Raw genomic sequence first — 24,726 nt, forward strand, 5'->3', positions numbered from 1 at the left:
AAGCATGAAAACACTTTCCGCCACGCTTGTCACGGAAGACCCGGAAAAACCCGGTTCTTATCACGCTGTCGCCAAAATAAAATTAAAGCGACCCGGTTTCCTTCATTCGACAAACGCTTTCAGCCATCCTGCCAATGACGACGGGAAGACCAGCGCGAAGCCCCGGACACAAACGGGGGAGGCTGATATCTATACGAACGCCGCCGCTCTCACGCATCCCGAAGTTGCTGCCGAGATGTTTAACTTGATATATCCCGATTTTATTCTTGCTGTTTTGTTCTTCGCGCCGGATCACTTTTTTGCGCAAAGTATGTCCGGGAAACGCTATTCTACCTATGGGCAGCAAACTACGCTGACTTATTTCGACAGAGGCAGGGAAGCGTGGCGTGGCGCCTCTTATCGTGTTCTTGAAATTGATGTCCGTATCGAAGACAAAAAAGCCAATCCTAAACTTACTTTGCGCAAAATAGATTTGTATATCGGCGTGGACGGATTGGCGCATCGCCTTCTGATGTTTAATCCACGATTAAGCGACGGGCACAAACATAAAAGAGCAGAAACCCAGATCGCCACAGAAATTAATCCGCTCATAACGGACAGCGAACTCAACGCGCCTGGCAGCAGCCCTGCGTCTTTCGACAAACGTTAGTAGTTGCGTGAAACCGTTGGAGGCAATATATGAGGAAGGCTGTATAGAACGAGCGGCGCAGATTGCGCCGCCCATTTCGTATGGGAATACAGGTTACGCTGAGTCTCCCTGCGCCTGCGCGCAAAGGTCAAATCGGGTTGCAACGGCAAGCGGCAATATGCTATACTGCGTTGCGATTGGCAGGAAAGCGCAAGCCCGTCCTGCCACGCCAAATTTTGCTGCGCCCGTTCCTTTCCGGCGGGCGAGGATGAAGACAAACGCTGTATGGAAAATGAAAACGAAAAGGCCGCCGTCGCCGAGCCACCCCTGCCGGAAGTCCGCCTGGGCCGCGCTGAGACCCTGCCCGACGACGCGGAAATAGATAGAGCGCTGGGCCGCCTGTTAGCCCCGCGCATTGAGGAGCAAACGGAAATGTCCCCTACGGGAGAATTTGATAACGATGTGGTGGTAATCGGTTCCGGCCCCGGCGGCTACGTTGCCGCCATTCGCGCCGCGCAGCTGGGCGCGCGAACGGTCTGCATCGAAAAAGAGGCGAGCGAATGGGGCGGGACGTGCCTGAACTGGGGCTGTATCCCGACCAAAACCATGATTGCAAGCGTGGAGCGTCTGCACCATGTGAAATCCGCCGCCACGATGGGCGTTATAGTCGGCGGCGAAATTAGTTTTGATTTCGGCAAAATGATGGAGCGCAAGCAGAAAGTTGTGACGAATTTGCGCGGCGGCGTACAGGCTCTTCTGAAAAGCAATCATGTCCGCTCGATTGTCGGCACGGCGCGGCTAGTGGACGCGCATACAGTGGAAGTCTGCCTGCCGGACGGCCAAACCGAGCGTTTTACGACGGACAAAGTGATTCTGGCGACCGGTTCCGTTCCCGTGATGCCGCCTATTCCGGGCGTGGAGCGCAATCCCGATGATCCGCGCGGCATCAGCAGCAATGGAATTTGGACCAGCGACGAGGCGGTTGCCTCTACCGCCTGCCCGAAAACTATGGTAATTATCGGCGCGGGCGCGGTCGGCCTGGAATTCTCCTACGTGTTCCGCAACCTTGGGGCAGAAGTGGACGTAATCGAAATCGCGCCGGAAGTTCTGCCTACAGGCGATGCGGAGATATCGAAAGAACTACGTAAACTCTTATCGCGGACGGGCATCCGGTTCCATGTCGGGGCCAAAGTGGTTGGAGTAGAGCACAAGGGCGCGACACGAATCGTTACGGTGCAGGTCGGTGAGGAAACGAAAACCATTGAGGCCGAAGTGGTTCTGGTTGGCGCGGGACGCAAAGCGTTCTTCGAGGGGCTGGGGCTGGAAAAAGTCGGCGTTCAACTGCACAAGCGGGGCGTAGAAGTCAACGACTATTTGCAGACCAGCGTCAGCAACATTTATGCGATTGGCGATGTCGTCGGCAAACAATTGCTGGCGCATCTGGCGTCGCACATGGGGATTGTGGCGGCGGAAAACGCGATGGGCCATGAAACGAAAATGGACTATCGGGCCGTTCCCGCCCCGATCTACACTTCGCCCGAAGTGGCCTCCGTCGGCCTTACGGAAGAAGAAGCGCGGGCGCAGGGCTACGACGTGATGACGGGGCGCTTCCCGTTCCGCCCGTTGGGACGCGCTATGGCCCTGAACGAGCAGGACGGTTTCGTGAAAGTGATTTCCGAACATAAGTATGGCGAACTGCTCGGCGTTCATATTATCGGGCCGTATGCGACAGAACTGATTCACGAAGCGGTGATGGCGATTAAGCTGGAAGCCACTGTGGAAGAATTGATGACCAATATCCACGCGCATCCCACGCTTTCCGAAGCGCTGGGCGAAGCGGCAATGGACGTTCGCGGTGAAGCGATTCATAAAATGAAAAAGTAGGCAGGGAGTAGCAATCAGGGGACAGAAAACAGAGGGGCCATTCGCGCCTGCAAGGTCTTCCTTCCAATGCAAGCGTAATTGTAGTTTGCTAATAGAGCATTTTCTTCTATTTCCTGTCTTCTGATTTCTCCCGGAGGAGGTTCCGTGAACGGACGGCGAACAAGCGCGGCAGGTCTGGGGTTGATTTTGACAGGGCTGCTGCTGAATGGATGTATTGGCAAGTCGGAAACGGCAAATCCGATGTTTCCAAATGGAACAGCAACAGGCGTTCCAGCGAACGGAACGCCGAGCGCAAAAGCCCTGAAAGTCGGCATGGTGCTGGACGTGGGCGGGCCGGACGATAAATCTTTTAATGCGGCGGCGCGGGCCGGCCTGGAACGCGCGAAAACGGAACTGGGACTGGATGCCGGTTCTGAAGTACCTGCCAACCGCGACTACCGCCGATTACGAAACCAACCTTAATCAATTGGCGTCCGCAGGTTTCAATCCTATTTTCGCGGTCGGCTATAAACTGCATGACGCGCTGGAAAACACGGCGAAACTGTTCCCGCAAACGAAATTCGTTTTGATTGACGCGCCCGCCCCGGATGCGCCCAACTGCTCCTCGCTTTCGTTCAAGGAAGAACAGGGGGCGTTTCTCGCCGGGTATCTCGCAGCGTCGGTCAGCAAAACCAAAGTTCTGGGATTTGTCGGCGGCTTAGATATTCCTCTTATTGAAAAGTTTCTGACGGGCTATACGGCGGGCGCGAAAACCGCTGCCGCGAACGCAAAGGTTCTAGCGACTTATACGGGCAACTGGGAAGATGTGAACGCGGGCAAAAGTCAGGCGGATCAGCAGTTTGCAAGCGGAGCCGATGTGATTTTTCAGGCGGCGGGGAAAAGCGGACTCGGCGTTATCAATGCGGCGAAGGAAAAAGGATCGGGCTACTACGCGATTGGCGTGGATTCTAATCAGGACGATGTGGCTCCCGGTCGCGTGCTTACCAGCATGGTCAAGCGGCTGGATGTCGCGGTCTACGACACGATCAAACAGACGCAGGCGGGACAATTTCAGCCGGGGCCGCATATCTTCGACCTGAAGGCCGATGGCGTCGGACTGACCGACTTCAAGTACACGAAAAACGACATTGCGCCGGATGTGATAAAGAAGTTGGATTTGCTGGCGCAGATGGTTAAGGCGGGGAAAGTCACGCCGCCCTCCACGCCTGAAGAACTCGCGGCCTTCAAGCCGCCCGTCCTGCCCTGAACCCATCGCAATGCGCGCGATAATAAATGATGCCCCGAAAACTTCGGCAAAGTTTTCGGGGCGTTCGCGTTTCGGCAGGGCCGAAGCGACAAAACGGCGACGCAGAGCCGCTCTTACTTGGGTGTGCTGCCGGACATTTTGCCTTTAGCCATTTTGCCTTTAGCCATCTTGCCTTTGGCCATTTTGCCTTTAGCCATTTTGCCTTTGGCCATCTTGCCTTTAGCCATTTTGCCTTTGGCCATCTTCCCGGTGGTTTTCTTGGTGGTCGTTGCGCCCTGACCAACGAGGACGGATTTCACTGCGCTGGCGCTGGTTGTCTGGGCCAGGGTCGGGACGCCGATGCTGAGAAGGAGCGCAATAGCGCTGAGCGGGGCAATCAGTTTCTTCATGGGATTCGTGTTCTCCTGAGATAAGTGTTTCAGAGATGATTTCGCACAGAACGAGGCCTTTCGCAGTCATCTGCGACAGGCGCGTTTCTCGCAGGGGCAGTATTATCCGTCGGTATGCGGCTTTCCTTCCTATCTAGTCAAAAATTGTAAATATTTTGTCATTATTGTCTGACAGCCAGAGCCTCTCACTTCACGGAGACGCAGGGTTTTTTCATTCTCACGCCGAAACACATCGTGTGAAAAATAACAACCCCTGGATTAAAAATTCGATTAGTACGAACGCGCGATGTTTCCTGCCGCTGCTCTGTCTGCTGCATTGCGCCACGCTCGCGCAAGAACCCGCGCCTGCTGTTGAAATGGAAACGGGAGTAATCCATTCGCGGCGACTGCATGGCGGGCTGCCGCTTGGCGGGATTGGCGCAGGAACGTTTCAGATGCAAACGGACGGCGGTATTTCTGCCGCTGCCCTCACCAATAACTTTCAGCAGCCGACCGGCGACCTGAACGGCTGTTTCGCGGCGCTGTGGACTCGGAGCGGAGGGCGAACGCAGAGCCGCGTTCTTGCGCTGACTTCACCCTATGGCCTGCCGACCGTTGCCGCGCTGGATTTCGACGGCAGGCCGCCGCTTGCGCTGCTGGATTATCCCGATGCCGCTTCGCCGGTCAGTGTATCACTGCGGGCCTTCTCACCGTTGGTTCCATTCGATATACGGAACTCTTCTTTTCCTGCCGCCGCATTTGTGTTTCAATTTCGTAACCGCTCCACGGATACTATTGAGATTAGCGTGGCCCTGTCGTGGGAAAACGTTTTGGGCGTTGGAGGCACGGCGGGGCAGGGAACCTTTTCGGGACCGAACCGGAGATGCTATTTATGCGCTTCCTTCCGCGAATGGATTTTTCGGGCTGCGATTTACCGGCCCCGAATTGACAAAGGGAACTTCTCCTGCGGAACGCCTGCGTGACAACGCCACCGGCGAGATAGCGCTTCTGTGCCTGCCATCCCGCAAAGACGCCACCGTGACGCTGGCGGGATGGAACGCGCTGGAAGCAAAACCGGGATGGTGGGACGGATTTGCGCGGTCGGGCGATGTGGCAGGAAACGCGCCGATTGGCGCGGAGGGCAAAGCGCATCCGGCGGGCGTGATTTCGGTGCGGCTGACCCTGCGGCCCAATGATTTCGCGGAAATACCATTTTCGGTTGCATGGCGGACGCCGCGCTATTATACGCAGTCGGGCGTGGACTACCGCCGTTACGATTCGGCTCGGTGGGCCGATGCGCCGAAAGCCGCCCGCGACCTGCTGGAAAACTGGCGTAGTCTGCTGGCCCTGACGCTGGAATGGCAGGAATCGCTGACGTTCTCCAACTTGCCGCGCCCGCTGGTTCGCGACCTTATCAACAGCGTGACGCCATTGCAGACGAATACGCTTCATACAGCAGACGATAAATTCGCATGGTTTTCAGGCGGAATTTTCGGCCCGTTGTCACCAAACACGAAGCAGGCAGGCGCTGCCGAGTCTCTGCTGTCCGCGTTCTTCCCGAATCTGCAAAATCAACGAACAGGCGGGACGATAGACACGGAGTATTCGCTTGACACTCCGAACCCAACGTCCGCCAAGTCGAACGTTTCGCCTCCCGCGTCCGATGCGTTTGCCGCTTATGCCGACATCGCTGGTCAGATCGCGCAGAATAAGCCTGAAGCGGGGCTTGCGGCGCTGACAATGCGAGACGCAGCGCGGGATGCGGCGGGATTATCGCCCTGGGTAAGGCTGGAAGCGTCGCCCGGAAACGTCGCGGCGGCAAAACAAAATTCCGTTCCCTCGCTGGCGCAGGCGGGGGCATGGCAAATTCTGGACGCGCTGACCGGCTTCGTCTATGACCCGAAGACTGCGCAAATGACGCTGAACCCAAATCTGCCTGGAACGTGGCGCAGTCTCGTAGCGCCGATTTTCAGAACGACGTTTCAGGGACGGATGGAGTACAGGCCGACAGCGCACGGCGGACTGACGACCTTTCGGCTTGATCGCCTTGTCGTTTCCGCGCCGTCCGGTTCAGATCGCAAAACACAGGCGAATGGACAACTTCTCATTGCGGCGCTGCGGGTTCCCGCCCCGCCCCGCGCTGATCTTTCTCCAACCACCGTTCACGTCAGCGTCCGACAGGAGTCGCTTGGGTTCCACCTGACACCGGAACCCGCCACAAACACATTGCTCATCACATTGGACACACCGCGTCCGCTGTTTGCGGGAGACCGTATCGAAATAGACGCGCACTGAGAAACTAAAACTGAAATCGGACGATCATGTCTTCTGTCGGCGACCTGCGCCACGTTCATAAGCGAACAATCCGCGTATCCAAAAAATTGTCAAAAAGCAGTTCACGCTGAATTTTGATAATGAGCGTCCTGCAGATGCAAAAGGCTTTTTCGACTCTCAGAGTTTGGTTCGATACGAACGAGTTCTAACAGAGAAACGCCGCGTCCGTAGGACGCCCATTTCCTGCCGTGTATTCGCAATACCCGGTATCCAGTTTCAGCGATTGTGCTATTCACACGGTATCATATAGAAAAGCCTTTGTTCTCGTAACGCGCTTTGGGTTCGCTTCGTCTAAAAGAGAAGCCTTCTATTATGCGGCGCGAAAGGAACCGCCTAGCCATGCGTTACGCCGAAAAAATTTGCTTGACTTGTCTGCTGTTGCTGGCACTCTCGTGTCAGGTGGGCTGCGCGCAGCCTCCGCCAAAGTCAGCGCTTAATCCGTCCGAAATCGCCCGCCTTCTGATTGAGGCGCGGGAAAGCGCGGCGGGCGTTGCGGACTTGCAGGCGCGGCGCAGTCTGCTCTTTGAGAATAGTGGACGCGCAGGAACGCGCTGAGGATTGGAACGGCATGGACGAGACCTTCACAGCGATTGACAGCATCGCGCCCGCTATTGCCACCGAATACGACCGCATGCATTCGGCGTTAGAACGCGCCCGCTGGCTGGCCCATCAAAATCGCGCGACGGAAGCAAAGGCGCTACTGCGTCAACTTTCCGAAAGCGCCGCTCCATCGCCAGCAACGGTCGCAAGTAATGCCGCCGTTGCCCCTGCCGATGATATCTCGACGCCAACGGAATGGGCATTACAGCAGATTGAATTGGAACAGGCGAAACTGCATTATTTCGACGATGCCATTACGACTGCCAGACGATTTCCAAAGCCTGAACGCGTTTCGCAGGCGCTTTATAGTGTTCTCTGGGGGCAGGCGCAGGCGGGCGATAAGGCTGGGGCTTTGCAAACTGCTGATCTGACCGGCGACCCGCTCAATCGGTTGCAGGCGCTGCTGGGACTGGCGCAAATGCAGACGGCAAAGGGGCAGAACCGCCAGTCCGTCGCCAATCGGCAGGAAGCGCTGCAATTTGCTATAACCTTGCCGGAGGGGAAACCACGTCATGATGCATTTGGAATGTTGCTGAGCGAATTCCAGTGGTCAGAGAATGTTCCCGACCTGCTGCGCCTCGCCGACGTTTCCAGCGACAGCCAGCAGCGCGATAACGCCCGACTATATGCCGTCCAATTGCTTTGGAAGCAGGCGAAAACCGAGGCCACTCCTGCCCTTGCTGCGCAAGCGGAAGCGCTCGCTGCCGGGATAAAGGACGAAGGGAAACGGCGAGAGACCGCCCGCTATGCTGTGACGCTGCGGGCGTGGAGCGGTAATGCGGCGGGCGCAAAAGCGGTGGCGGCGCGACGGCTCGGAAAAGGGGAAGCGACCCTGTTCTTACTCGTTGGCGAACGACTGCGCGACCGCAAGAACCCTCAGGCGACAAAAATCTTGCAAAATCTTGCGCAGTTGGTGGTAATCCCGCTGGAAACCGCTTATGCGTATGCGCCATCGCCGTTTCATGGGCTCGCCACAGCATTGCTTTCAATGGGCGAGTGGCGAATCGTAATGGCAGTGGCGGATCATCTATCGGACGACGTATATAGACTTCAGGCGTATCAGGATATTGCGCTTCAGGCCGCCAGAGCAAAAGACACAGCCTGCCTGAAAGAAGTCTTGCCGCGACTCGAGCCTCTTATTGCTGGTTTGCAGTCTGCGCAAGACCGCGTACGGCGCCTCATTAATCTTGCGGACGCCTACGCCGCGCTGGGGCAAACGGGTCGCATCCTGCCCCTTATCGAAACCCTCCCGGAATCGAAAAGCCGGGCCGAGATGCTGATGGCATGGGGCGAATGGCAGGCGAAGCGGGGCGATAAGAACGCAAAGGACACGCTGGGCAAGGCGGCAAAAGTGGCGCTGGGTATCGCCGACGTTCGCGAACGGATTCCGGTCAATCTACAAATCATGGCAGCTCTGACTCTCCTTGACGCGAAGCCGGAAGTGACCGCGTTGCTGGCTCAAACCGTTGCCGCCGCCGCTGTCGCGCCGCTGGACTCCGGTTGGGAAACGTGGCGGTCAGACCTTGCTAACTGTCAGGCGGAAGCCGGAGACGCAGACGGCGCGTTGCAGAACGTGCTGAAAATCAAAGAGGCGCAGCAGCGGAACGATGCGCTGTTTACACTGGCGTACCACTTGAACCGTAGCGGCATGACAGACCGCCTCGCGCCGATAGTTTCCGCTCTGACGGACGAAACCGCCCGCCGCGACTTGTTGCTGCATCTCGTCTGGCAGGGGAAGGCTGACACCGATGACCTTCAAAAACAGCAGCGCCTCGCGCTGGCGCCTGATGACGGCGGCAAAGCCAGTGTGTTGCTGAGTATTGCGCAAAAGCAGGCCGCTTCTAAACCTCCGTATCCCGGCGCGTCTCACGGTGAGGCAAGCGCTGCCGCTGATAGCGAAAATGCCACCGGGACTGGCGAAAACTTATGCGCAGCGAGACGCCGCCAGACTGCTCAACACAGTGGGCCGGGAAGTAGAAGCGCGAACCCTGCTTCTTGCGGCGGTGGAGCAGATTGTTCGCGTAATGAAGCCTGGCAAGCAAGGCAACTGGCATCTGCCGCCCACTGAACCCTACACAGGAACCCGCCTCAGCGCCGAAAACGAATGGGAAGTGCAACTGCTGGACATCGCCGAAGCCCAAAGCGAGGCAGGCGATTTAGAAGCGGCCCTGCAAACCGTCCGCCATCTGCCTACGGGCCAATTACGCCAATTTGCCGTTAATGAGAACGTCCGAGACTGGATGACAAGCGGCCCACAACCCCATGACCTGACCGCGCTGACGCAACTGACCTCACCCGACGAACGCCCGTATGCCCTGCTGACCGCCGCGAATGCCTTGCTGCCGCCTGTGAATATTGGTTTGTAAGCCAAAGTATGACAGCGGCAATAATACGCTGTGCCCTACAGGGGCGTAAGGTGAAACCTTACTGTCGTAATGCAATGCCCTGCGCTTTTAAGGGAGCGCAGGGCCTTTCATTTGCGTCGGGAATATCTTAGGGTTCAGGTTTTCCACTAACCCCCAATATCTCCTCGCCTACTTTACGATTTCGATTCGCGTGGCGGTCAAAGTTTGCGAGGCCGCGTCGAATGTACCGGCGATTTGCACTTTTGCGCCCGCTTTCAGGTCGGCGAACATGAGCTTCCCTTTTGGGCCGCCATAGGCTGTCGTTGCTGTGGTGACAACGTTGATCGTGATTCCGGTTGGCTTGAAGTTGGCCTTCGCAACGGTCAAGAGGAAGGTTTCATTCTTCGCTTCGAGGCTGAGGATGGTTCCCGCCGCCAGTTGCAACTGCGTGGGCGGCTTGCGGTCGTCCACCACAATGGAGGCTGCCGCCAGCGTTTTGCCGGTCGTATCCAATGTGCCGGTCACGAGAACGTTTTCGCCATCGGCCAGAATTGCGACGCTGCCATCGCTGTAATTGGTAATGGGCGTGGCGCTGCTCACCGTAACGGCCAACGTTTCCTTGCGCGGTCCTGTAAGCGTGAAGGAACTGCCGTCCGCTGCAAGGCTGGTTACGGAGCCAAAGTAGCCATGTGGCTGCGGCTTATGATCATCTACGACAATCGCGGTCGCGGTCAAAACTTTGTCTGTCTTGTCGAATTTTCCCGCGATAAAAACGTCTTCGCCATTGGCGAGCGTAGCAGTGCTGCCGTCGCTGGCGTTTTTGATTGTGGTCGCGCTGGTAACGTCTACTGTGACCGTTTCGCCGCGTGGCCCTGTGAGCGTGAAGGAACTGCCATCCACCGCAAGGTTGGAAACCGCGCCGCCTATCTCGGACGGGTTGTTATGCCCACCGCCTCCCGGCCCGCCACCGCCGGGGCCTCCGCCTCCTGGCCCGCGCTGAGCCAGCGCCATTGAGGTCGTGCCAAGCGCAAGCAGCGCCGCGAGCAGAAAAAACGTCTTCTTCATGTGCCTTACTCCCTTATACTGGATGTTCGTTCATCCGAAGTGCATTGAAAATCGTCAGAATTGCCGGAACGGTCGGGGGCAGAAGAGGTCGTCCCGGCCAGTTCTGACAAAATTATAATAACATGGCAACATGAAAATAAAATGAAAAACGGGCGCGCATACGCGGCTCGCAAATTTTCCTGGAGTTCAAATCCTTGCTGTCTTAACTACAGATGACCAGACCATGCCGTAGGCTTGCGTTTCACCATTTACCTGCCGCCACAGGCAAAAAAACTGCCCGCGCAGGCGGGCAGTGAGTGGAAGATTATCGGCGGCGGGGTTTAACTTGCTGTATTGTTCTCGCCTTCGCATCAAAACGAGACAGGGTGAGGCGCGTTTCAGGCCGTAAGCGTCTCGCGCTTTTCGCTGGCCGCCATGCGTTCCGACTCAGGCGGCCTTTGCCAGCGTTAGGACAACGCCGGTCGAAGCGCCGTAGAGCGTGACGGAGGGAGACGGGACGCTTGCCATTCCTGCGCGAGTGGCAAGGACGCGGTACGCCACTTTCACGCCGGGAGTCTGCCCGACATGATCGAATTTTGTGGCGTTCTTCGAGCCGACTTCTACCCAATCCAAAGATGCGCCAATCTGCGCCTGTATCACGAAAATCGTGTTGGACTTGTTGCCGGCGCGGTCCCATTTCAGCGCATTGACGCCCGTGCTGAAACCTTCCGCTGTGAGGCCCGTCGGCGTCACGGGCGGCGCGTGATTTTTGGCGGCGCTGCGCGGATTGATGCCGAGCGACGCTTTCTGCGTGGGCGTGACCGCCGGGTTCGCTTGAATGCGGCGCACGATGCCGCGCACCGTAGTATTGACCGTTTTGGTGGCGGTCAGTTCCGTCTGCGTGGCGGACTTCAGCGCGGCCTTTGCGGTCTTCACGCCTGCGACCGATCCGTTGAAGGTCCCCTGCGCGGCTCCGAGCGCGGACAAATCGGCGGGCAGAAGGCCCAGCGGAACCGCTTGCGCCCCCGCGACTGTGCCGAAGTTGGTCAGCCACGCTTGCAGCTGGGTCTTGCCTTTCGGCAGATAATCGTCTGGCATTGGTCTCATCTCCTGAAAAATGCCGGGAAGGTCTTCGTCTCCCGCCCCGCCGTCTTCGTCCCTTGCCTCAGGAAATACGTCGCTTCGATTGCAGGCGACGTATTTTTCCTGATGAAATTCGTCTCCGGCGCGGAAAGCGACATATTTTGCGCGATGAAATAAGTCGCTTTTGTCACGGGAGACGTATTCCGCGTCACGGGAGACTAAGATGGCGTCAGGGAAATAGCGGTGGCGGGAAGCCCTTCTATCCGGCGCGTTGACAGAGAAATTATTGGCGGAAACGGGGCGAAACTTGAGGCTTCACTCTCATCAGAACGTAAAAAGTCCCCCGCATCCTATCGTGACGCGGGGGATTTTCAGCGCGAAAGCCTATTTGCGGCGTTTGCGGCGAAGAATTCCCACGCCCACCGTCACTATCCCGCCGAACAGCGCCATACTGCTGGATTCCGGGACAACAGCAGGCGCATTAAACGTGAAGCGGGCTTGTGACGTGTCATCAAGAAAGATAACAGTGTTGAGTTTGTCACCCGACGCGAGTGTGCCAGTCACGTCGTACACAAACTGACCGCTATGATCCCCCTGATACGAAGAACTGAAGCCCGTGCCGAAAAAGTTGAGGACGCCGTTATCGGTCAGAGTAAGACTGCCTATGATGCCGCCGCTGACGCTTACCGTGGTGTCATTGTAGCCATACAGACCAGAACTCAAAATGCCGCCGCTGATGTTGATTGTGCTATTGTTGTAGGAATCAATACGCAGCACGGAGCCGCTGCTGAGGTTGATGGCGCTACTGTTGAAGGCTTCCAGAAGGTTCACACTGCCGCCGCTGACGTTGATCGCGCTGCTGTTGTAAGAATAAAGGGTATCGTTCACGAAGCCGCCATTGACGATGCCGATAGTGGGACTTGTGCCGTTCGTTTGGCGGGCAAAATCGGGGGCGTGGGGAAAACCCGCATACACCTAAAAAAAAAAGGGGGGAAATACTGGCGGCGGCGGGGAAATAAAAATTTCCCGGGGGGGGGGCCCCGTGGTTGCCCCCCGGGGGGGAAGGGGGGGGGGGGGGGGGGGGGGCGGGGGGGGGGGGGGGGGTTGCATTTTTAGTTATTGCACTCCTCTTTTTCTCCCTCCCCCGCTCGGCGGGGCCGGCGGGGGGGGTGTGTGGGAGGAGGTCTTTTTTCTTCTTTTTTTTATAAAAAAAAAAATGAAAAAGCAAAAAGGTAGCAGGTCTGTCGGCGAGAACGTCTTCTGGCCTCGTAGAATGTGTCACAATAGAAACATGAGTAGACAATTCCGAACCGTCGATTACGAGGCGACCCTCAAAACCAGCGTCCGCCTGGAAGAGTGCTTGCCCGAAGACCACCTCGCTCGCTTCATCGTAGACATCGTGGCCCAACTTGACCTGGAGCCCCTGTACGCCCACTATGGCAAGCGCGGCGGACAACCTTACGCCCCTGAAATCCTGTTGGGCCTGCTCTTCTACGCCTACGCCACCGGCGTTTTCTCTTCCCGCAAAATCGAACAGGGAACCAGAGAAACCGCCGCCTTCCGCTATCTTGCGGGCAATCTCTCCCCGGACCATGACACTATCGCCGCCTTTCGCAAGACCTTCTTGCCCGAACTCAGCGGCCTCTTCGTGCAAATTCTGTCGCTGGCGCAGGCGACGGGCCTCCTCAAACTCGGCAACATTAGCCTCGACGGAACCAAACTCCACGCCGCCGCTTCCAAAAGTAAGGCCGTCTCCTATAAACGCCTCCTCGAAATCGAAGCGAAACTTCAGGCGGAAGTCGCCGAACTTTTCGCCCTTGCCGAAACCGCCGATCTGCGAACCGTTCCTGAAGGCTTGGACGCGCCCTACGAAATCGCCCGCCGCCAAGAGCGTCTCAAGCGCCTTGCCGAAGCGAAAACCCTGCTGTTGGCTCGCGCCGCCGAAAAAGCGGCGTTCGAGCAGGCCGACTACGACGCCAAGATGCAGGAACGCGCCGCCAAGGAAGACCAGACGGGCAAGAAGCCGCGCGGCAAACCGCCTGCGCCGCCCTCTGCGACTCCCCAGGACGGCGACCAATACAACTTCACCGACCCCGACAGCCGCATCATGAAAAACAGTCGGGACGGCGGGTTCAGCCAGCAATACAACGCGCAGGCAGTCGTAGATCACGCGGCCCTACTGATTGTGGGCGGTTCGCTCTCAAACCATGCCAACGATCAGGGCGAAGTCGCTCCCACCTTAAAGACAATCTCCCAAGAACTTGGCAGGCCGGGCGCGGCGGCTCTGGACACGGGGGAACGGGCTATTTCAGCGAAACGAACGTAACGATTTTAGAAGCCGCCGGGATTGAACCATATATCGCCACCGGACGGACGGCGCACAACGTCGGCTGGAAAGCGCATTTCGCGGAAGCGGGACAGCCGCCAACCGAGAACGCCAGTCTGCGTGAAAAGATGGCGTACAAACTGACAACAGCGGCAGGCAAAGCGATTTATCGGCGGCGTAAAGGCACGATTGAACCGGTGTTCGGTCAGATCAAGGCCGTGATGGGCTTTCGTCAATTTTCGCTGCGCGGGCTTCTTTCGGTCACGGGCGAATGGTGTCTGGTTTGTCTGGCGTATAATCTGCGGCGTTTACACTCGCTGACGGTGGGATAGGTCGATGGCAGGCGTATTTGTCTCCAAAGCGCGTGAAAAACGGCGGGCAGGCGGTTTTTTTTGTTTTGCGCGGGGCTTTTCCCGCAGAACACAAGTTTTACAAAGGGAGCGAAGCCCGATAGATTTCCTTTTCGGCTTCTCCCCGACAAACTCAATCGTAACATTCTGCGCGTTACGCTCGCGTTCCCACGCTGCCGCTTCGCGCTCCAGCGTGTCGGCGTCGGCAATGCGCCGGTTCAGGCACTGTTTGCCCAAGACCGACAGTTCACATTCTGCCATGTTCAGCCAACTGCCATGTTCGGGCGTATAATGCCACTCCAGTTTGGCGGCAATGGTTCGCGCCTGCGCCGGAGCAAACGCCTCATACAGACAGGCGGGCGTATGGGTGTTGAGGTTATCTGTGAGCAAAACAATCTGCTTGGCGTGGGGATAATCTTCCTCGACCAACTGCCGTAGTTGCTCGGCAAAGTCCAGCGCGGTTCGCCGCTGTGTCACCCGCACTTTGCGCCACCCGCGCAACGGTTCAACCGCAAGGAACAAATTGCGCGTGCCGTTGCGCTTGTATTCGTAGTCTTCGCGGGCGGGCTTTTCGGGTTGCGGGGCAATCCGACCACGCGGCGTGGCGTGAAGTTCTTTGGTTTTTTCGTCCAGGCAGACGACGGGTTGTTCCTTATTATAAGGCCGCGTATACACCGAAAGCGCGTCTTCCATTTTGGCGACAAAGCGAGCGTCCGCTTTGGGAATGCACCAGGATTTCACCTGCCAAGGTTTGCGTTTGTTTTTTTTAGCCGCTTGTAGACCGCGACGTTAGAGAGACTTTCCACCAGGCCTAACTCCACCGTTTTTTCGCCAGCAGGCGCAGCGTCCAGCGGGCGCGGCCTTCGGGCGGGGCAGAGCAGGCGAGCGTGGTTAAATACGCTTCGACTTCGCCGGTGATTTTTGGCGTTTTGCCGGGACGGGCTTTATCATAGAGGGCGGCGTTGGCCCCTTCTTGGGCAAAACGGCGTCGGGTGCGAATAATGGTGGCGCGACTGATGCCTAGCGTTTGGGCGATGCATTCGTCCGTATGTTGCTGTCCCTCGCTGCGGTCGGTCAGAAGCAGCAGGCGGACTTTGGTTTGGGTTCGGGCGGGCGCGTTGCCAGAACGGAGCAGGCTGGTCAGATGCGCTCGCTGGGTGTCGTTAAGATGCAGGGTAATATGTTGGCTCATGCCAGAGAGTTTACCCAAACAAAGCCCAAAGTTGCAAGTCTATGTTAGCAGTTCACTAAATTTTAGGGGGCATTCCAAGTCCCGCTGAGCAAAAGCCCATTCTCAAAGAGTTCGCCCGTGCGCCTGAGCGCGAGACAGATGGCGCCGTCTCCTCATAATCCATGCCTCAAATCACAGTTCAGACAATTTTTCACATTTTCCTTGCATTTTAATTTGCTCTGTGGTATATCGAATGTAATGTGTTTTCTGGTGGAGTGAGTGGAGGGGCCGTAGAAACGGTTCAACGATTTTGTGTCGGCATCCTTTCAGATTCCCCGTGTCTTCTATACGGCAAGGAGAGAAAGCGATGCTGGCTTTTTTATTTTCAGGGCGACGATGTGACGCGACCAACAAGGGGAACAATCGAGGCTGAAATCGCCAACGCGGTGGTGAAGTTCCAGCGGGAGCAGCAGGGGCGCGGCCCCGGCGACGTTCGCGTCCACCTTATCGGCGAGTTGATTCTGGCTCGCTGTTCGGGAATTTTTACGCCGACTGAAGCCCGTCTCGCGGTTTCCGAAGAGGGGCGCAGGCTGATTCGCAGCGCCCGTCAGGAGCTGCGCAGCATTAATCATGCGGAGATAGAAAACGCGGTCGCTTCCATTTCGGGCGTCGCGGTGGTTCGCAGTTACAGCGATGTCAATGTGGAAGCGGCGGAGCAGATTGAGGTTTTTGTGCTGGCCTCAGACTTGGAAAAACAGATTGTGCGTCAGGATTTGTAAGGGCCGTATAGGCCCGCGTCCCGGCGCGACGCCTGAATATAAATTCGATTTTCGACGCCGACGATAAAGTGGATCGGAAAACATCGCAAGCGCATAGCGAACGGCAGTCTTGAGACAGGGGGGACGCAGAACCCGCCAGTTCGAACGGAGGCCGAAGTTCATAACTGCGCATTTGGAACCTTTTCCGTTCTGAATGCGCGGCGCGATCTTCGTCCTCCGTTTTTTGTTGATTGTGACGCCGCGCCCGATAGACCCGATGCATAGCGCGTTCAAGAGGTGACAAAAAGATCAAAGAGTGGTTGAAGTAGAACAGGATAAAAAGTATGCGTAATTTGCGCGCGCAATTGCTGATAAGCCATCTGGCGCTGGCGCTGCTGATGCTGATTGGAATGACAGGCGGCGTGATTAACTTTTTTCGACTGGGCCGCTCGATTGACCGCATTTTGAGGGACAATTACAAGAGCGTGATCGCGGCGCAGAATATGAAGGACACGCTGGAGCGGCAGGACAGCGCCGCGACGTTTTTCCTCGCGGGCCAGACCGAAAAGGCGCGGGCGCAGTATCAGGCAAACTGGCCGCTGTTTCAGAGAGCTTATCAAATCGAATCGAACAATATCACGGAACCGGGCGAGCAGGACATTGCGAACGACATCGGCAGGCGTTTTACAAATTATCGGAAGAAAATCGAGGCCTTGCTTTACGCCAATCCGCCAATGCCGAACGCGCAGGCGCGAACGTACTATTTTTCTGTTCTGGAACCCGATTTCAAGCGGATCAAGCAGCGGGCGCAGGATGTGCTGAATCTGAATCAGGAGGCGATACTCCGCGCCAATGAGCAGGCTAAAAACGAAGCGTGGCGGGCTTCCCGCGTTGGCGAAGCGGTCACAGCGGGCGCTTTCGGTCTGGCGATTTTGTTCGCGGTCTGGGCCACGCGGGCCGCGCTGACTCCCCTGCGTTCGCTGGCGCGGCAGGCAGAGGAAATCGGCTTCGGGCATCTGAATCAGCAGATTCTGCTGAACCGCTCTGATGAAATCGGCGCTCTGGCGGCTTCCTTCAACGATATGACTGAAAAACTGCGGGAAGCCCGGCAACAGGAGGCGGAACGCTTGAAGCGAGCGGAGCGGATGTCGGACGCGGCGCTGGAAAGCCTGTACGACCCCGTAGTGGTAACAGACGCGGAAGGAAAAATCGTGCATTTGAACCCGGCTGCGGAAGGTTTGTTCGGCCCGGCCCAATCCTCGCGGGGCCACGCTGTCGCGCAAATGAACGAGCCGCGCCTGACCGAAGCGGTGGAGCGGGCCATTTCGCAGGAGCGCGTTTCCGCCGCCGAAGATGAAGCCGGTCTGCTGACCCGCAGCCATGCCGGAACGCAGCGCTCGTATCGTCTGCGGGCCAGCCCAATGCGCGATGAAGATGGCGCTTTGCTTGGCGCGGTCGCCGTGCTGGAAGACATCACGCACCTGCGCGAATTGGATCGCTTAAAAACGGAATTCATCGGCGTCGCATCGCACGAATTGCGAACTCCTGTGACGTCGCTATTGCTTTCTGTGCAGTTGATGCAGGAGGGAGCGGTCGGCGAACTAAACGCGGATCAAAAGGAACTCGTGGCGGCGCAGCGGGAGGATTTGGAGCGCCTGGAACGCATGATGCGTGACCTGCTGGACATTACACGGCTGGAAGCGGGCATGACGCTTCCGCGCTTCGCCCCGGTTCCGGCGGCGCAGCTTGCGGAAGAATCCTTCGAGGCCGCCCGTTCGCAGGCCGAGGCGAAAGACATTCGATTAACGCTTGATGCGGGAGCCGACCTGCCCGCCGTCCGCGCCGACCGCAGCCAGATTCAGCGTGTTCTGCTGAATCTGCTTAACAACGCAATACGCCACACTGAGTCGGGCGGACAGGTGATTATCGCAGGGAAAAAGATAGGAAACGCGGTAGAATTTTCGGTGCGGGATACTGGAGCGGGCATTCCGCCGGAATACCTACCACGCATTTTTGAGCGGTTTATGCAGGTTCCCGGAGCCACGCGAGGCGGGGCGGGACTCGGGCTGTCCATTGTGCAGAACATAATCAGGGCGCATGACAGCGTGATTACGGCGGAAAGCGAATTGAATCGGGGCAGTCGCTTCGCGTTCGCGCTTCCGGTTGCGGAATAACAAGTTAGCCTTGTCAGCCCTACAAAAGGCGCGGCTATAGACGTTCCGCCAATCGCCTGCAGGGATAAAACATTCTATCACCGCATTTCCGTCCGCAAGGACGGCCGGTCGCAACTTTCGGTGATAGTTACCCTTCATCAGAAGGCAGGCGCAACAGGCACGAAAGGAAAAGAGGATCATGGCGCATATTCTTGTTGTGGATGATGAAGCGAATATTCGCATGACCGTGCGGCTGGCATTGCAGCATAGCGGGCATACGGTCGAAACGGCAGCGGATGGCCCGGAAGCTCTGGAAAAATTTGGTCTTGGCGGCGGGTGGGACCTGGTGCTGCTGGACCAGCGGATGCCGGGAATGGAGGGGCTGGACGTTCTGCGACAGATGCGCGGACACGCTCCAAAAGCCAGGATTATCATGGCAACCGCGTTTGGCACGATTGATCTAGCGGTAGAAGCGATGAAATCCGGCGCGACCGATTTCCTCCGCAAGCCGTTCACGCTGGAAACACTGCGTGGCGCGGTCGAAGCCGTTCTGGAACCCCCGGTGGCAGCGTCTCCCAGCGGAATAACGTTCGGCTCTACGACGATTAATGGCTACCGTATCACGTTTCAGGCTGATGCGGGACAGAAAATGGGCGGCGGATTTCAGCAGCCATTTACGGTGCGCGATCCGCTTGGCGCGGAGCAAACGTGCAGGGTGGCGTTGCCGGTAGTGTTTGTTGAACTGGTTAAGGCGCACACCGACCGCGAACAGATGCCGGGAGGAGATCGTTTCTGGCAAGCCATTTGCGAGGAATGGCTTGCGAATTATCTGTGGCAAAACGCGGCTTTTCCTGAAGGAGTTCTGCGCGTCGAGGAGTATACCACCGGGCTGCGCCGTTTCGTCGAGACTTCGCTTTCCGCGCAAAATTGATGCAGGAAGCGGGCGCGGAAGAGGGTGGCCCGGGGGAAGACCGCAGGAAGAGCAGGGCAAACCCGGTCAGGAAGTAAACAGAGGAAAGCCGACACTCGGATTCTGAACCGAGGACCTGCTCATTACGAGTGAGCTGCGCTACCACTGTGCCATGTCGGCGGACACGATCAATGTTTATCACACAACATTGATTATGGCAGAATGACGCCATTTTGTCAAGAAAAAATGCGTCCAGTCAAACATTTCTTCCGGACAAAATGTTCACTGTGACGCTTCAGAATCGCAGGATCACGCTGAATTCTCTGGCTTCCGGGAGCGAAATTTCCAGACGGCGCGTGGTTTCCTCGTAATGAAAGGCCGCCCAGTCGCGGTCAACGGCGACCGAAACAGGCCGCGTTTCGCACCAGAGCAGCAGGTTTCCGCCGCCTCGCACCGTCAGCGTATAGCGTTCCGGCGCATCCAGATCGAACCCGGCGCGGACAATCGCTCCGCCGCTGTTAAATTTATCCGACAATCCAATTGGGGCCACGCCGCCGACAAGCGGAACCACTGTGAAAATTTCCGCGTTTAATTCCGGCAGCGTAATATCCCACGCTTCATTTCGCGCCAGTGTTCGCAGTTCGTTCGCATGATGCGCGTAAACTACGAATTCCAGACCCTGCAACCCTTCCACGTCGGCTGGGCGAACCGCGCCCGTAATCGGTTCGCCTGGCGTTTCCTTCCCGCCATACCGCGCATTGAACACGCCCAGAACCCCATTGCAGAGATTATGATTGAAGATTTTAAGCAGAACGGGTTCCTGCGTTGGATCGCAAAACAGGCAGTCGCGAGTTGGTCGGCCGGGCCCTTCACAGCGCAGAACGCCGCCATCGGGCAGGACAAGTTTTCGCAACAGATCAAAATCGTGCTTGCCCGGTTTATCGGAAACATAGATAGGACAGCCGCCCACAGCGCGGCCCGCCGCATGGTACGCGCCCACAGGATGCGCGGACTGGAACATATCCCAGTCGGGATGAATAAATGCGCCGAACCACGCCGAGACCTGCGCGTTGACGTACAGATGTTCGCCATGCGACTCCGGGCGATCAGGCCAGAAGTCGGTGGATGTGCGAGTCAGGTTCGAGTTCAGCGCCCCGTACAGCATTTCGCTGGCCCACCACAAAAAATTAATCAGATTCCCATTAAACCGCGTTGGCGGGAACCCCCCCCCCTCCGTGATAACCCCCCCCCCCCAAACCCCCCCCCCCCCCCCCCCCCCACCCCCCCCCCCCCCCCCCGCTTGATTAGGGGTGCGCTTCAAGATTATGCAAATCCCATTGCGCCCCGCGCCGCCTGCATTAAGTCGGCCTGCTGGGTGTTGCACCACGCGGTTCGCAGATGCAACATCGCTTCGGCGCCGCTTTCGCTCCAACGCATCCCCGCTTGCTTGAAACGCGCCTGAACGACATTCTTACAACTCGCTTCCGCCACTCCGCTGCCGATATGGTAGCCCGATTGGGCAAAGGTCTCATAGCGCATCCGCCGCAGATGCGTCCGCAGATAGGCGCCTTCTTTGCGCTGCACTTCTGCCTGAGACTGCGTCGTCGGCTGCCAGTCTTCTATCGTTTTGAGTACCCGCTCGGCGCGGTTGGCAAGCAAGTCTTCCTTCTGCGTCTCAAGCCACTCCGCGCTTTGCTGGCTTCCTTCTCCATGCCACGCCGAGGCCACGTTCCCTAAATGCTGGCAGGCGTGGTAGAAGTCCAGTATCTGCGCCCGCTGCGGGTAATACTTGCCCGCCTCCTGCCAAATCCACTCCGCTCCGTCCGCCACAAACCCCACCTTGCCGCAGTTCTCCGCTCCCGCTTCATGCCCCAGCGTTCGCAACCGCTTGCCAAAAGGCTGTGAAGGCAAGAGCGTCGCGTAATACGTCGCGTTCTTCACGCCCGCTTTGTCTTCCGCTCGTTCATACGCGCACCCAATTTTCGCTTCCCGCCATGTCCCGCCGACGTGAACCATTACCCCGTCGCACGTCAGATGCAACTGACGCGGGCGGGCGGACGCTTCGCGTTCGGGCTGCGCCCACAACCGCGCTTCCTTTTGCTGCCACTCACGGGCAAGATGTTCTCCGACCGCTTCGGCCTGCCGTCTTAGGGTCGCGGCGGACAGGCGGATGCCGCAGACGAGTTCCAGTTCGCGGGCCGCCGTCTCAAAAGGCAAATACGCCGCGAAGCGGGCCAGCAGGGCGGCAACGGTGACGCTGCATTGCCCGCTCCCCATCTGCAACTGCCGGTCGAGGGGGCAAAACCCCTTGCCGCAGGCGCGGCAGTGATAGTACGCCCGCCTAAGCGACAGAACGCCATGCCGGGTGACGATCTGCCGCCCGTACAGGCCGATGCAGCGGGCTTTCTTTCCGCAGGCGCAAACGGTCTGCTTGCTGCTAGACCCCACCCCTTGCGCGTCGGCGACTTCTTTTTGTATCTCCTGCTTGACTTCCTCGCCGATATCCTGGGCGGTTCGCTCGATTTGTTCCAGCGTTTGCGGCGTAGTCGGCAATGTTTTTCGCAGATGCGTTTCGTACGCGCCAAGCAAGCGCTGAATTTGTTCTTCGCGGGAAGGTGAAACCGGTTCTTCGGTCGCCATAAGAAGCCTCCAAAAAAGAAGATGCTTCCCTATTCTACAACCCGCCCTGCCTTTGCCTGCTTCGTAACCGATTTTGCATAATTTTAAAAACCCCCCCCCGTATTAAACAACCTAACCCCTCTCTGCCCCCGCCGCGCGGGGGGGGGGTGGATCCCCGAAAAAAGGGGGAGGAAACGCCCCCCCCCCCCCCCCCCCCCCCCTTTCCCCACCCCGCCCCAGCAACGAAGGCGCGTAATGATTGATGGCGGGTGAATACTGACGGGCAATGTTCTGAACGCCGTAACCGGGCAGGCTGTCGCCATCCACTCCACCCCAATAGCCGTGCAGCGCGTGCCAGACGAGGAACGTTTCAATTTTATATTCCCCTTTTGCCTTTGGGGCCACAGGGGGGGGGGGCCGGGGAATTTTTTTTTTGCCCCTGAAACGCAGTCAGCCGCTTTTCGCCGTTCGGGAATGGTTTGACCGACTGCCAGCCATCATCTAAAATCAGAAGTTTCGGTTCTACGCCGCCCACGCGAAAACTTTCCAGCCCTTCGCGGACGTTCTCCCCCGTGACATCCTGATAAAAAGCGTCCCAGGTACACCAGCCGAACTTGTCAGCAAAGGCAGGCAACGCTTTTTCCGTTCGGAGTCGCCCGGTTTGCATTTGCGTCAGAACAATCGGCGCGGCCTGCGCCATCAGCGCATACGGGTCTGCGCCTGACGCGGCATATAGTCCTACAAGTTCCGTTCCCACCGTCGCCGGGTCGCCGGTTTCCGCCACGATTTCCAGCGTGTTTTCCCCGGTTCCCTGCAAGCAGGCGCGGAACACGCCGTCAATCAGGGGAACGAGCAGGAGGCATCCGCCGCTTTCGGTTTCCGCGAGCAGGAACTGCGTTTCCATCGGAACGTCGCCGCCTCGCGTTCCCGAAACAGCCTTCATCCAGAACGGCTCATAACGGCGCAGGGCGGTATAGCGAACAATTCCCATCAGTTCGCCGACAGGGAAAACGTGGCGGGAAGCGGCTTTTTCCGCCGCGAATCGCAGAAATACCCCCGCATCATTCGGCGCGGGCGATAGGGAAACACTTTCTGCGAGGCGGAGGTTTTGTTCAATGGTATTCATGGTTATCAGTGCCAGGCTTTGCGCGTCGTTGTGGATTTTGCAGTCATTGCAAGATGGTTCGAACTGTCCGAAGTATAGCGAAATCGAGTGATCCTGTCAAGCGCAAAATGGCCCGATGTTGGCGCTATAACGGCCCGAAATGGCATCTGTCCGCCGCTTCTTCATCCTATCCAGCGTCCTATTGGCAGGAGGATATCCAGTTATTGGAACACGAGTTTTGCCGCTGCGAGCGTGGATTTTGCGAACTTACCAGCGTTCCGTAATGGACTTCGCCTGCAGGAAATGCAGTAGATAATCGCGCCCGCCCGCCTTGCTGTCCGTCCCACTGAGATTGAAGCCGCCGAACGGCTGCACGTCTACCAGAGCTCCGGTGCATTTGCGATTCAGGTACAGATTGCCGACATGGAATTCGTGGCGGGCGCGTTCCAGATGCGCGCGATTGTTGGAATAGCAGCTGCCTGTCAGCGCGTAATCGGTGTCGTTAGCGATGGCAAGGGCGTGGTCAAAATCGCGGGCCTTAATCATGGCGAGGACGGGGCCGAAAATCTCTTCCTGCGCGATGCGGGCTTTCGATTCCACGTCCGCGACAACCACAGGCCGAATGAAATAACCGTTCGGGCTGTTTTCCGGCCTTTGTTCGCCGCCAAGAACGACGCGCCCCTCACCACGCCCGATTTCGATATAAGAATGAATTTTGCGGTAAGCGTCCGCGTCAATTACAGCGCCGAGCGCGTTGGCATTATCGGCGGGATCGCCAAGCGTCAATTGCGAAGCGCGGGAAACCACTTTTTCCAGCACCGCGTCATAATTGTCCTGATGCACAATCAAACGGGAACAAGCGGAGCATTTTTGCCCCTGAAACCCAAACGCCGCGGCGACAATTCCTTCCGCCGCAACATCCGGGTCTACGCCCGCATCCACGAGTATCGCATCCTTGCCGCCCATTTCCAGAACGACTTTTTTAGCCATTTTTGACCGGGCGGGGTCTGCGCCGCTTTGCGATAGATATGCAGCCCCACATCCCGGCTGCCCGTAAACGAGATGAACCGGACGGCAGAGCTGCCCGTCAGCGTTTCGCCGACCGTTTCGCCATCGCCGAAAATCAGGTTTGCGACTCCGGGCGGCAGGCTCGCTTCTTCCAGTAATTCAAAGAATTTGGCCGCAATAATCGGCGTCTGTTCCGCCGGTTTGACCACGACCGTGTTGCCCGTAACGACCGCTGCCACCGTCATACCCGCCATAATCGCCAGCGGAAAATTCCAGGGCGAAATAATTGCGCCCACGCCGAGCGGCAGATAACGTACCTCGTTTTCTTCTCCGGGATAGGGTGTGGTCGGATGCGGGGCGCCGAACTTCACGGCTTCACGGGCATAAAATTCCAGAAAGTCCACCGCTTCTGCCGCGTCCGCATACGCTTCCAGCCACGTTTTGCTGGCCTCGACGACCATCCACGCCGAAAACTCGTAAATTCGTCGGCGCAGCAGCGCGGCGACCTTTACAAGATAGCGAGCGCGAACTTCGGCGGGAACCTGCGACCAGGAGGAAAACGCTTTTTGCGCGGCGGCGATGGCCTGTTCCGCATGAGCGGGTTCGCCACTTGCTACCGAGCCGAGAACTTCATCGCGGTTCGCAGGATTACGAAGCTCCACGCGCCCTCTGGTTTCAATTTGTTCGCCGCCGATGATAAGGGGATACGAGCGGCCCAACTGTCGGCGAACAAGCTCCAGCGCCTCTTTCATTTTGCGGCGCGGGGCCTCTTCCGCGAAATTAACATACGGTTC

The 24,726-nt window shown here is 57.7% G+C and overlaps 11 protein-coding genes and 1 non-coding gene across 12 annotated transcripts; 6 read left to right on the plus strand and 6 right to left on the minus strand.

Moving 5' to 3' along the window:
- Nucleotides 1-4: 4 nt before the first annotated feature.
- On the plus strand, nt 5-2,512 carry KY384_000078 (uncharacterized protein; the record flags this gene model as incomplete). The annotated part of the gene is made up of 2 exons (XM_044808616.1): nt 5-644; nt 903-2,512. The coding sequence occupies 2 exons, from the start codon at nt 5-7 to the stop codon at nt 2,510-2,512; spliced, it is 2,250 nt and encodes a 749-aa protein (XP_044665369.1).
- Nucleotides 2,513-2,864: 352 nt separating this feature from the next.
- Nucleotides 2,865-3,758, plus strand: KY384_000079 (uncharacterized protein; the record flags this gene model as incomplete). The annotated part of the gene is made up of 1 exon (XM_044808617.1): nt 2,865-3,758. The coding sequence occupies one exon, from the start codon at nt 2,865-2,867 to the stop codon at nt 3,756-3,758; it is 894 nt and encodes a 297-aa protein (XP_044665370.1).
- Nucleotides 3,759-4,503: 745 nt separating this feature from the next.
- On the plus strand, nt 4,504-9,426 carry KY384_000080 (uncharacterized protein; the record flags this gene model as incomplete). The annotated part of the gene is made up of 4 exons (XM_044808618.1): nt 4,504-4,809; nt 4,970-6,377; nt 6,994-8,931; nt 8,957-9,426. 4 exons carry the CDS (start codon nt 4,504-4,506, stop codon nt 9,424-9,426), a joined length of 4,122 nt encoding a protein of 1,373 aa, XP_044665371.1.
- A 168-nt stretch (nt 9,427-9,594) lies between these two features.
- KY384_000081 (uncharacterized protein) lies at nt 9,595-10,416 on the minus strand (the record flags this gene model as incomplete). Its single annotated transcript, XM_044808619.1, has 1 exon — nt 9,595-10,416. One exon carries the CDS (start codon nt 10,414-10,416, stop codon nt 9,595-9,597), a length of 822 nt encoding a protein of 273 aa, XP_044665372.1.
- Nucleotides 10,417-10,896: 480 nt separating this feature from the next.
- KY384_000082 (uncharacterized protein) lies at nt 10,897-12,431 on the minus strand (the record flags this gene model as incomplete). The annotated part of the gene is made up of 3 exons (XM_044808620.1): nt 10,897-11,750; nt 11,985-12,388; nt 12,421-12,431. 3 exons carry the CDS (start codon nt 12,429-12,431, stop codon nt 10,897-10,899), a joined length of 1,269 nt encoding a protein of 422 aa, XP_044665373.1.
- Nucleotides 12,432-12,823: 392 nt separating this feature from the next.
- On the plus strand, nt 12,824-13,858 carry KY384_000083 (uncharacterized protein; the record flags this gene model as incomplete). The annotated part of the gene is made up of 1 exon (XM_044808621.1): nt 12,824-13,858. One exon carries the CDS (start codon nt 12,824-12,826, stop codon nt 13,856-13,858), a length of 1,035 nt encoding a protein of 344 aa, XP_044665374.1.
- Nucleotides 13,859-14,166: 308 nt separating this feature from the next.
- On the minus strand, nt 14,167-14,901 carry KY384_000084 (uncharacterized protein; the record flags this gene model as incomplete). Its single annotated transcript, XM_044808622.1, has 1 exon — nt 14,167-14,901. The coding sequence occupies one exon, from the start codon at nt 14,899-14,901 to the stop codon at nt 14,167-14,169; it is 735 nt and encodes a 244-aa protein (XP_044665375.1).
- Nucleotides 14,902-15,256: 355 nt separating this feature from the next.
- Nucleotides 15,257-18,311, plus strand: KY384_000085 (uncharacterized protein; the record flags this gene model as incomplete). The annotated part of the gene is made up of 4 exons (XM_044808623.1): nt 15,257-15,383; nt 15,467-15,546; nt 15,769-16,144; nt 16,555-18,311. The coding sequence occupies 4 exons, from the start codon at nt 15,257-15,259 to the stop codon at nt 18,309-18,311; spliced, it is 2,340 nt and encodes a 779-aa protein (XP_044665376.1).
- Nucleotides 18,312-18,489: 178 nt separating this feature from the next.
- KY384_000086 (uncharacterized protein) lies at nt 18,490-19,221 on the plus strand (the record flags this gene model as incomplete). Its single annotated transcript, XM_044808624.1, has 1 exon — nt 18,490-19,221. The coding sequence occupies one exon, from the start codon at nt 18,490-18,492 to the stop codon at nt 19,219-19,221; it is 732 nt and encodes a 243-aa protein (XP_044665377.1).
- Nucleotides 19,222-19,307: 86 nt separating this feature from the next.
- KY384_000087 lies at nt 19,308-19,380 on the minus strand. Its single transcript has one exon. It is a non-coding gene; the product is annotated as a tRNA-Thr (tRNA).
- Nucleotides 19,381-19,495: 115 nt separating this feature from the next.
- On the minus strand, nt 19,496-22,945 carry KY384_000088 (uncharacterized protein; the record flags this gene model as incomplete). The annotated part of the gene is given in 3 exon segments (XM_044808625.1): nt 19,496-20,658; nt 20,676-21,847; nt 22,308-22,945. 3 exon segments carry the CDS (start codon nt 22,943-22,945, stop codon nt 19,496-19,498), a joined length of 2,973 nt encoding a protein of 990 aa, XP_044665378.1.
- Nucleotides 22,946-23,191: 246 nt separating this feature from the next.
- Nucleotides 23,192-24,684, minus strand: KY384_000089 (uncharacterized protein; the record flags this gene model as incomplete). Its single annotated transcript, XM_044808626.1, has 2 exons — nt 23,192-24,004; nt 24,028-24,684. 2 exons carry the CDS (start codon nt 24,682-24,684, stop codon nt 23,192-23,194), a joined length of 1,470 nt encoding a protein of 489 aa, XP_044665379.1.
- Nucleotides 24,685-24,726: the final 42 nt, after the last annotated feature.

Source organism: Bacidia gigantensis (genome assembly GCF_019456465.1).
Source record: "Bacidia gigantensis strain McMullin 20006 chromosome Unknown contig_49, whole genome shotgun sequence".
Lineage (NCBI taxonomy): Eukaryota > Fungi > Ascomycota > Lecanoromycetes > Lecanorales > Ramalinaceae > Bacidia > Bacidia gigantensis.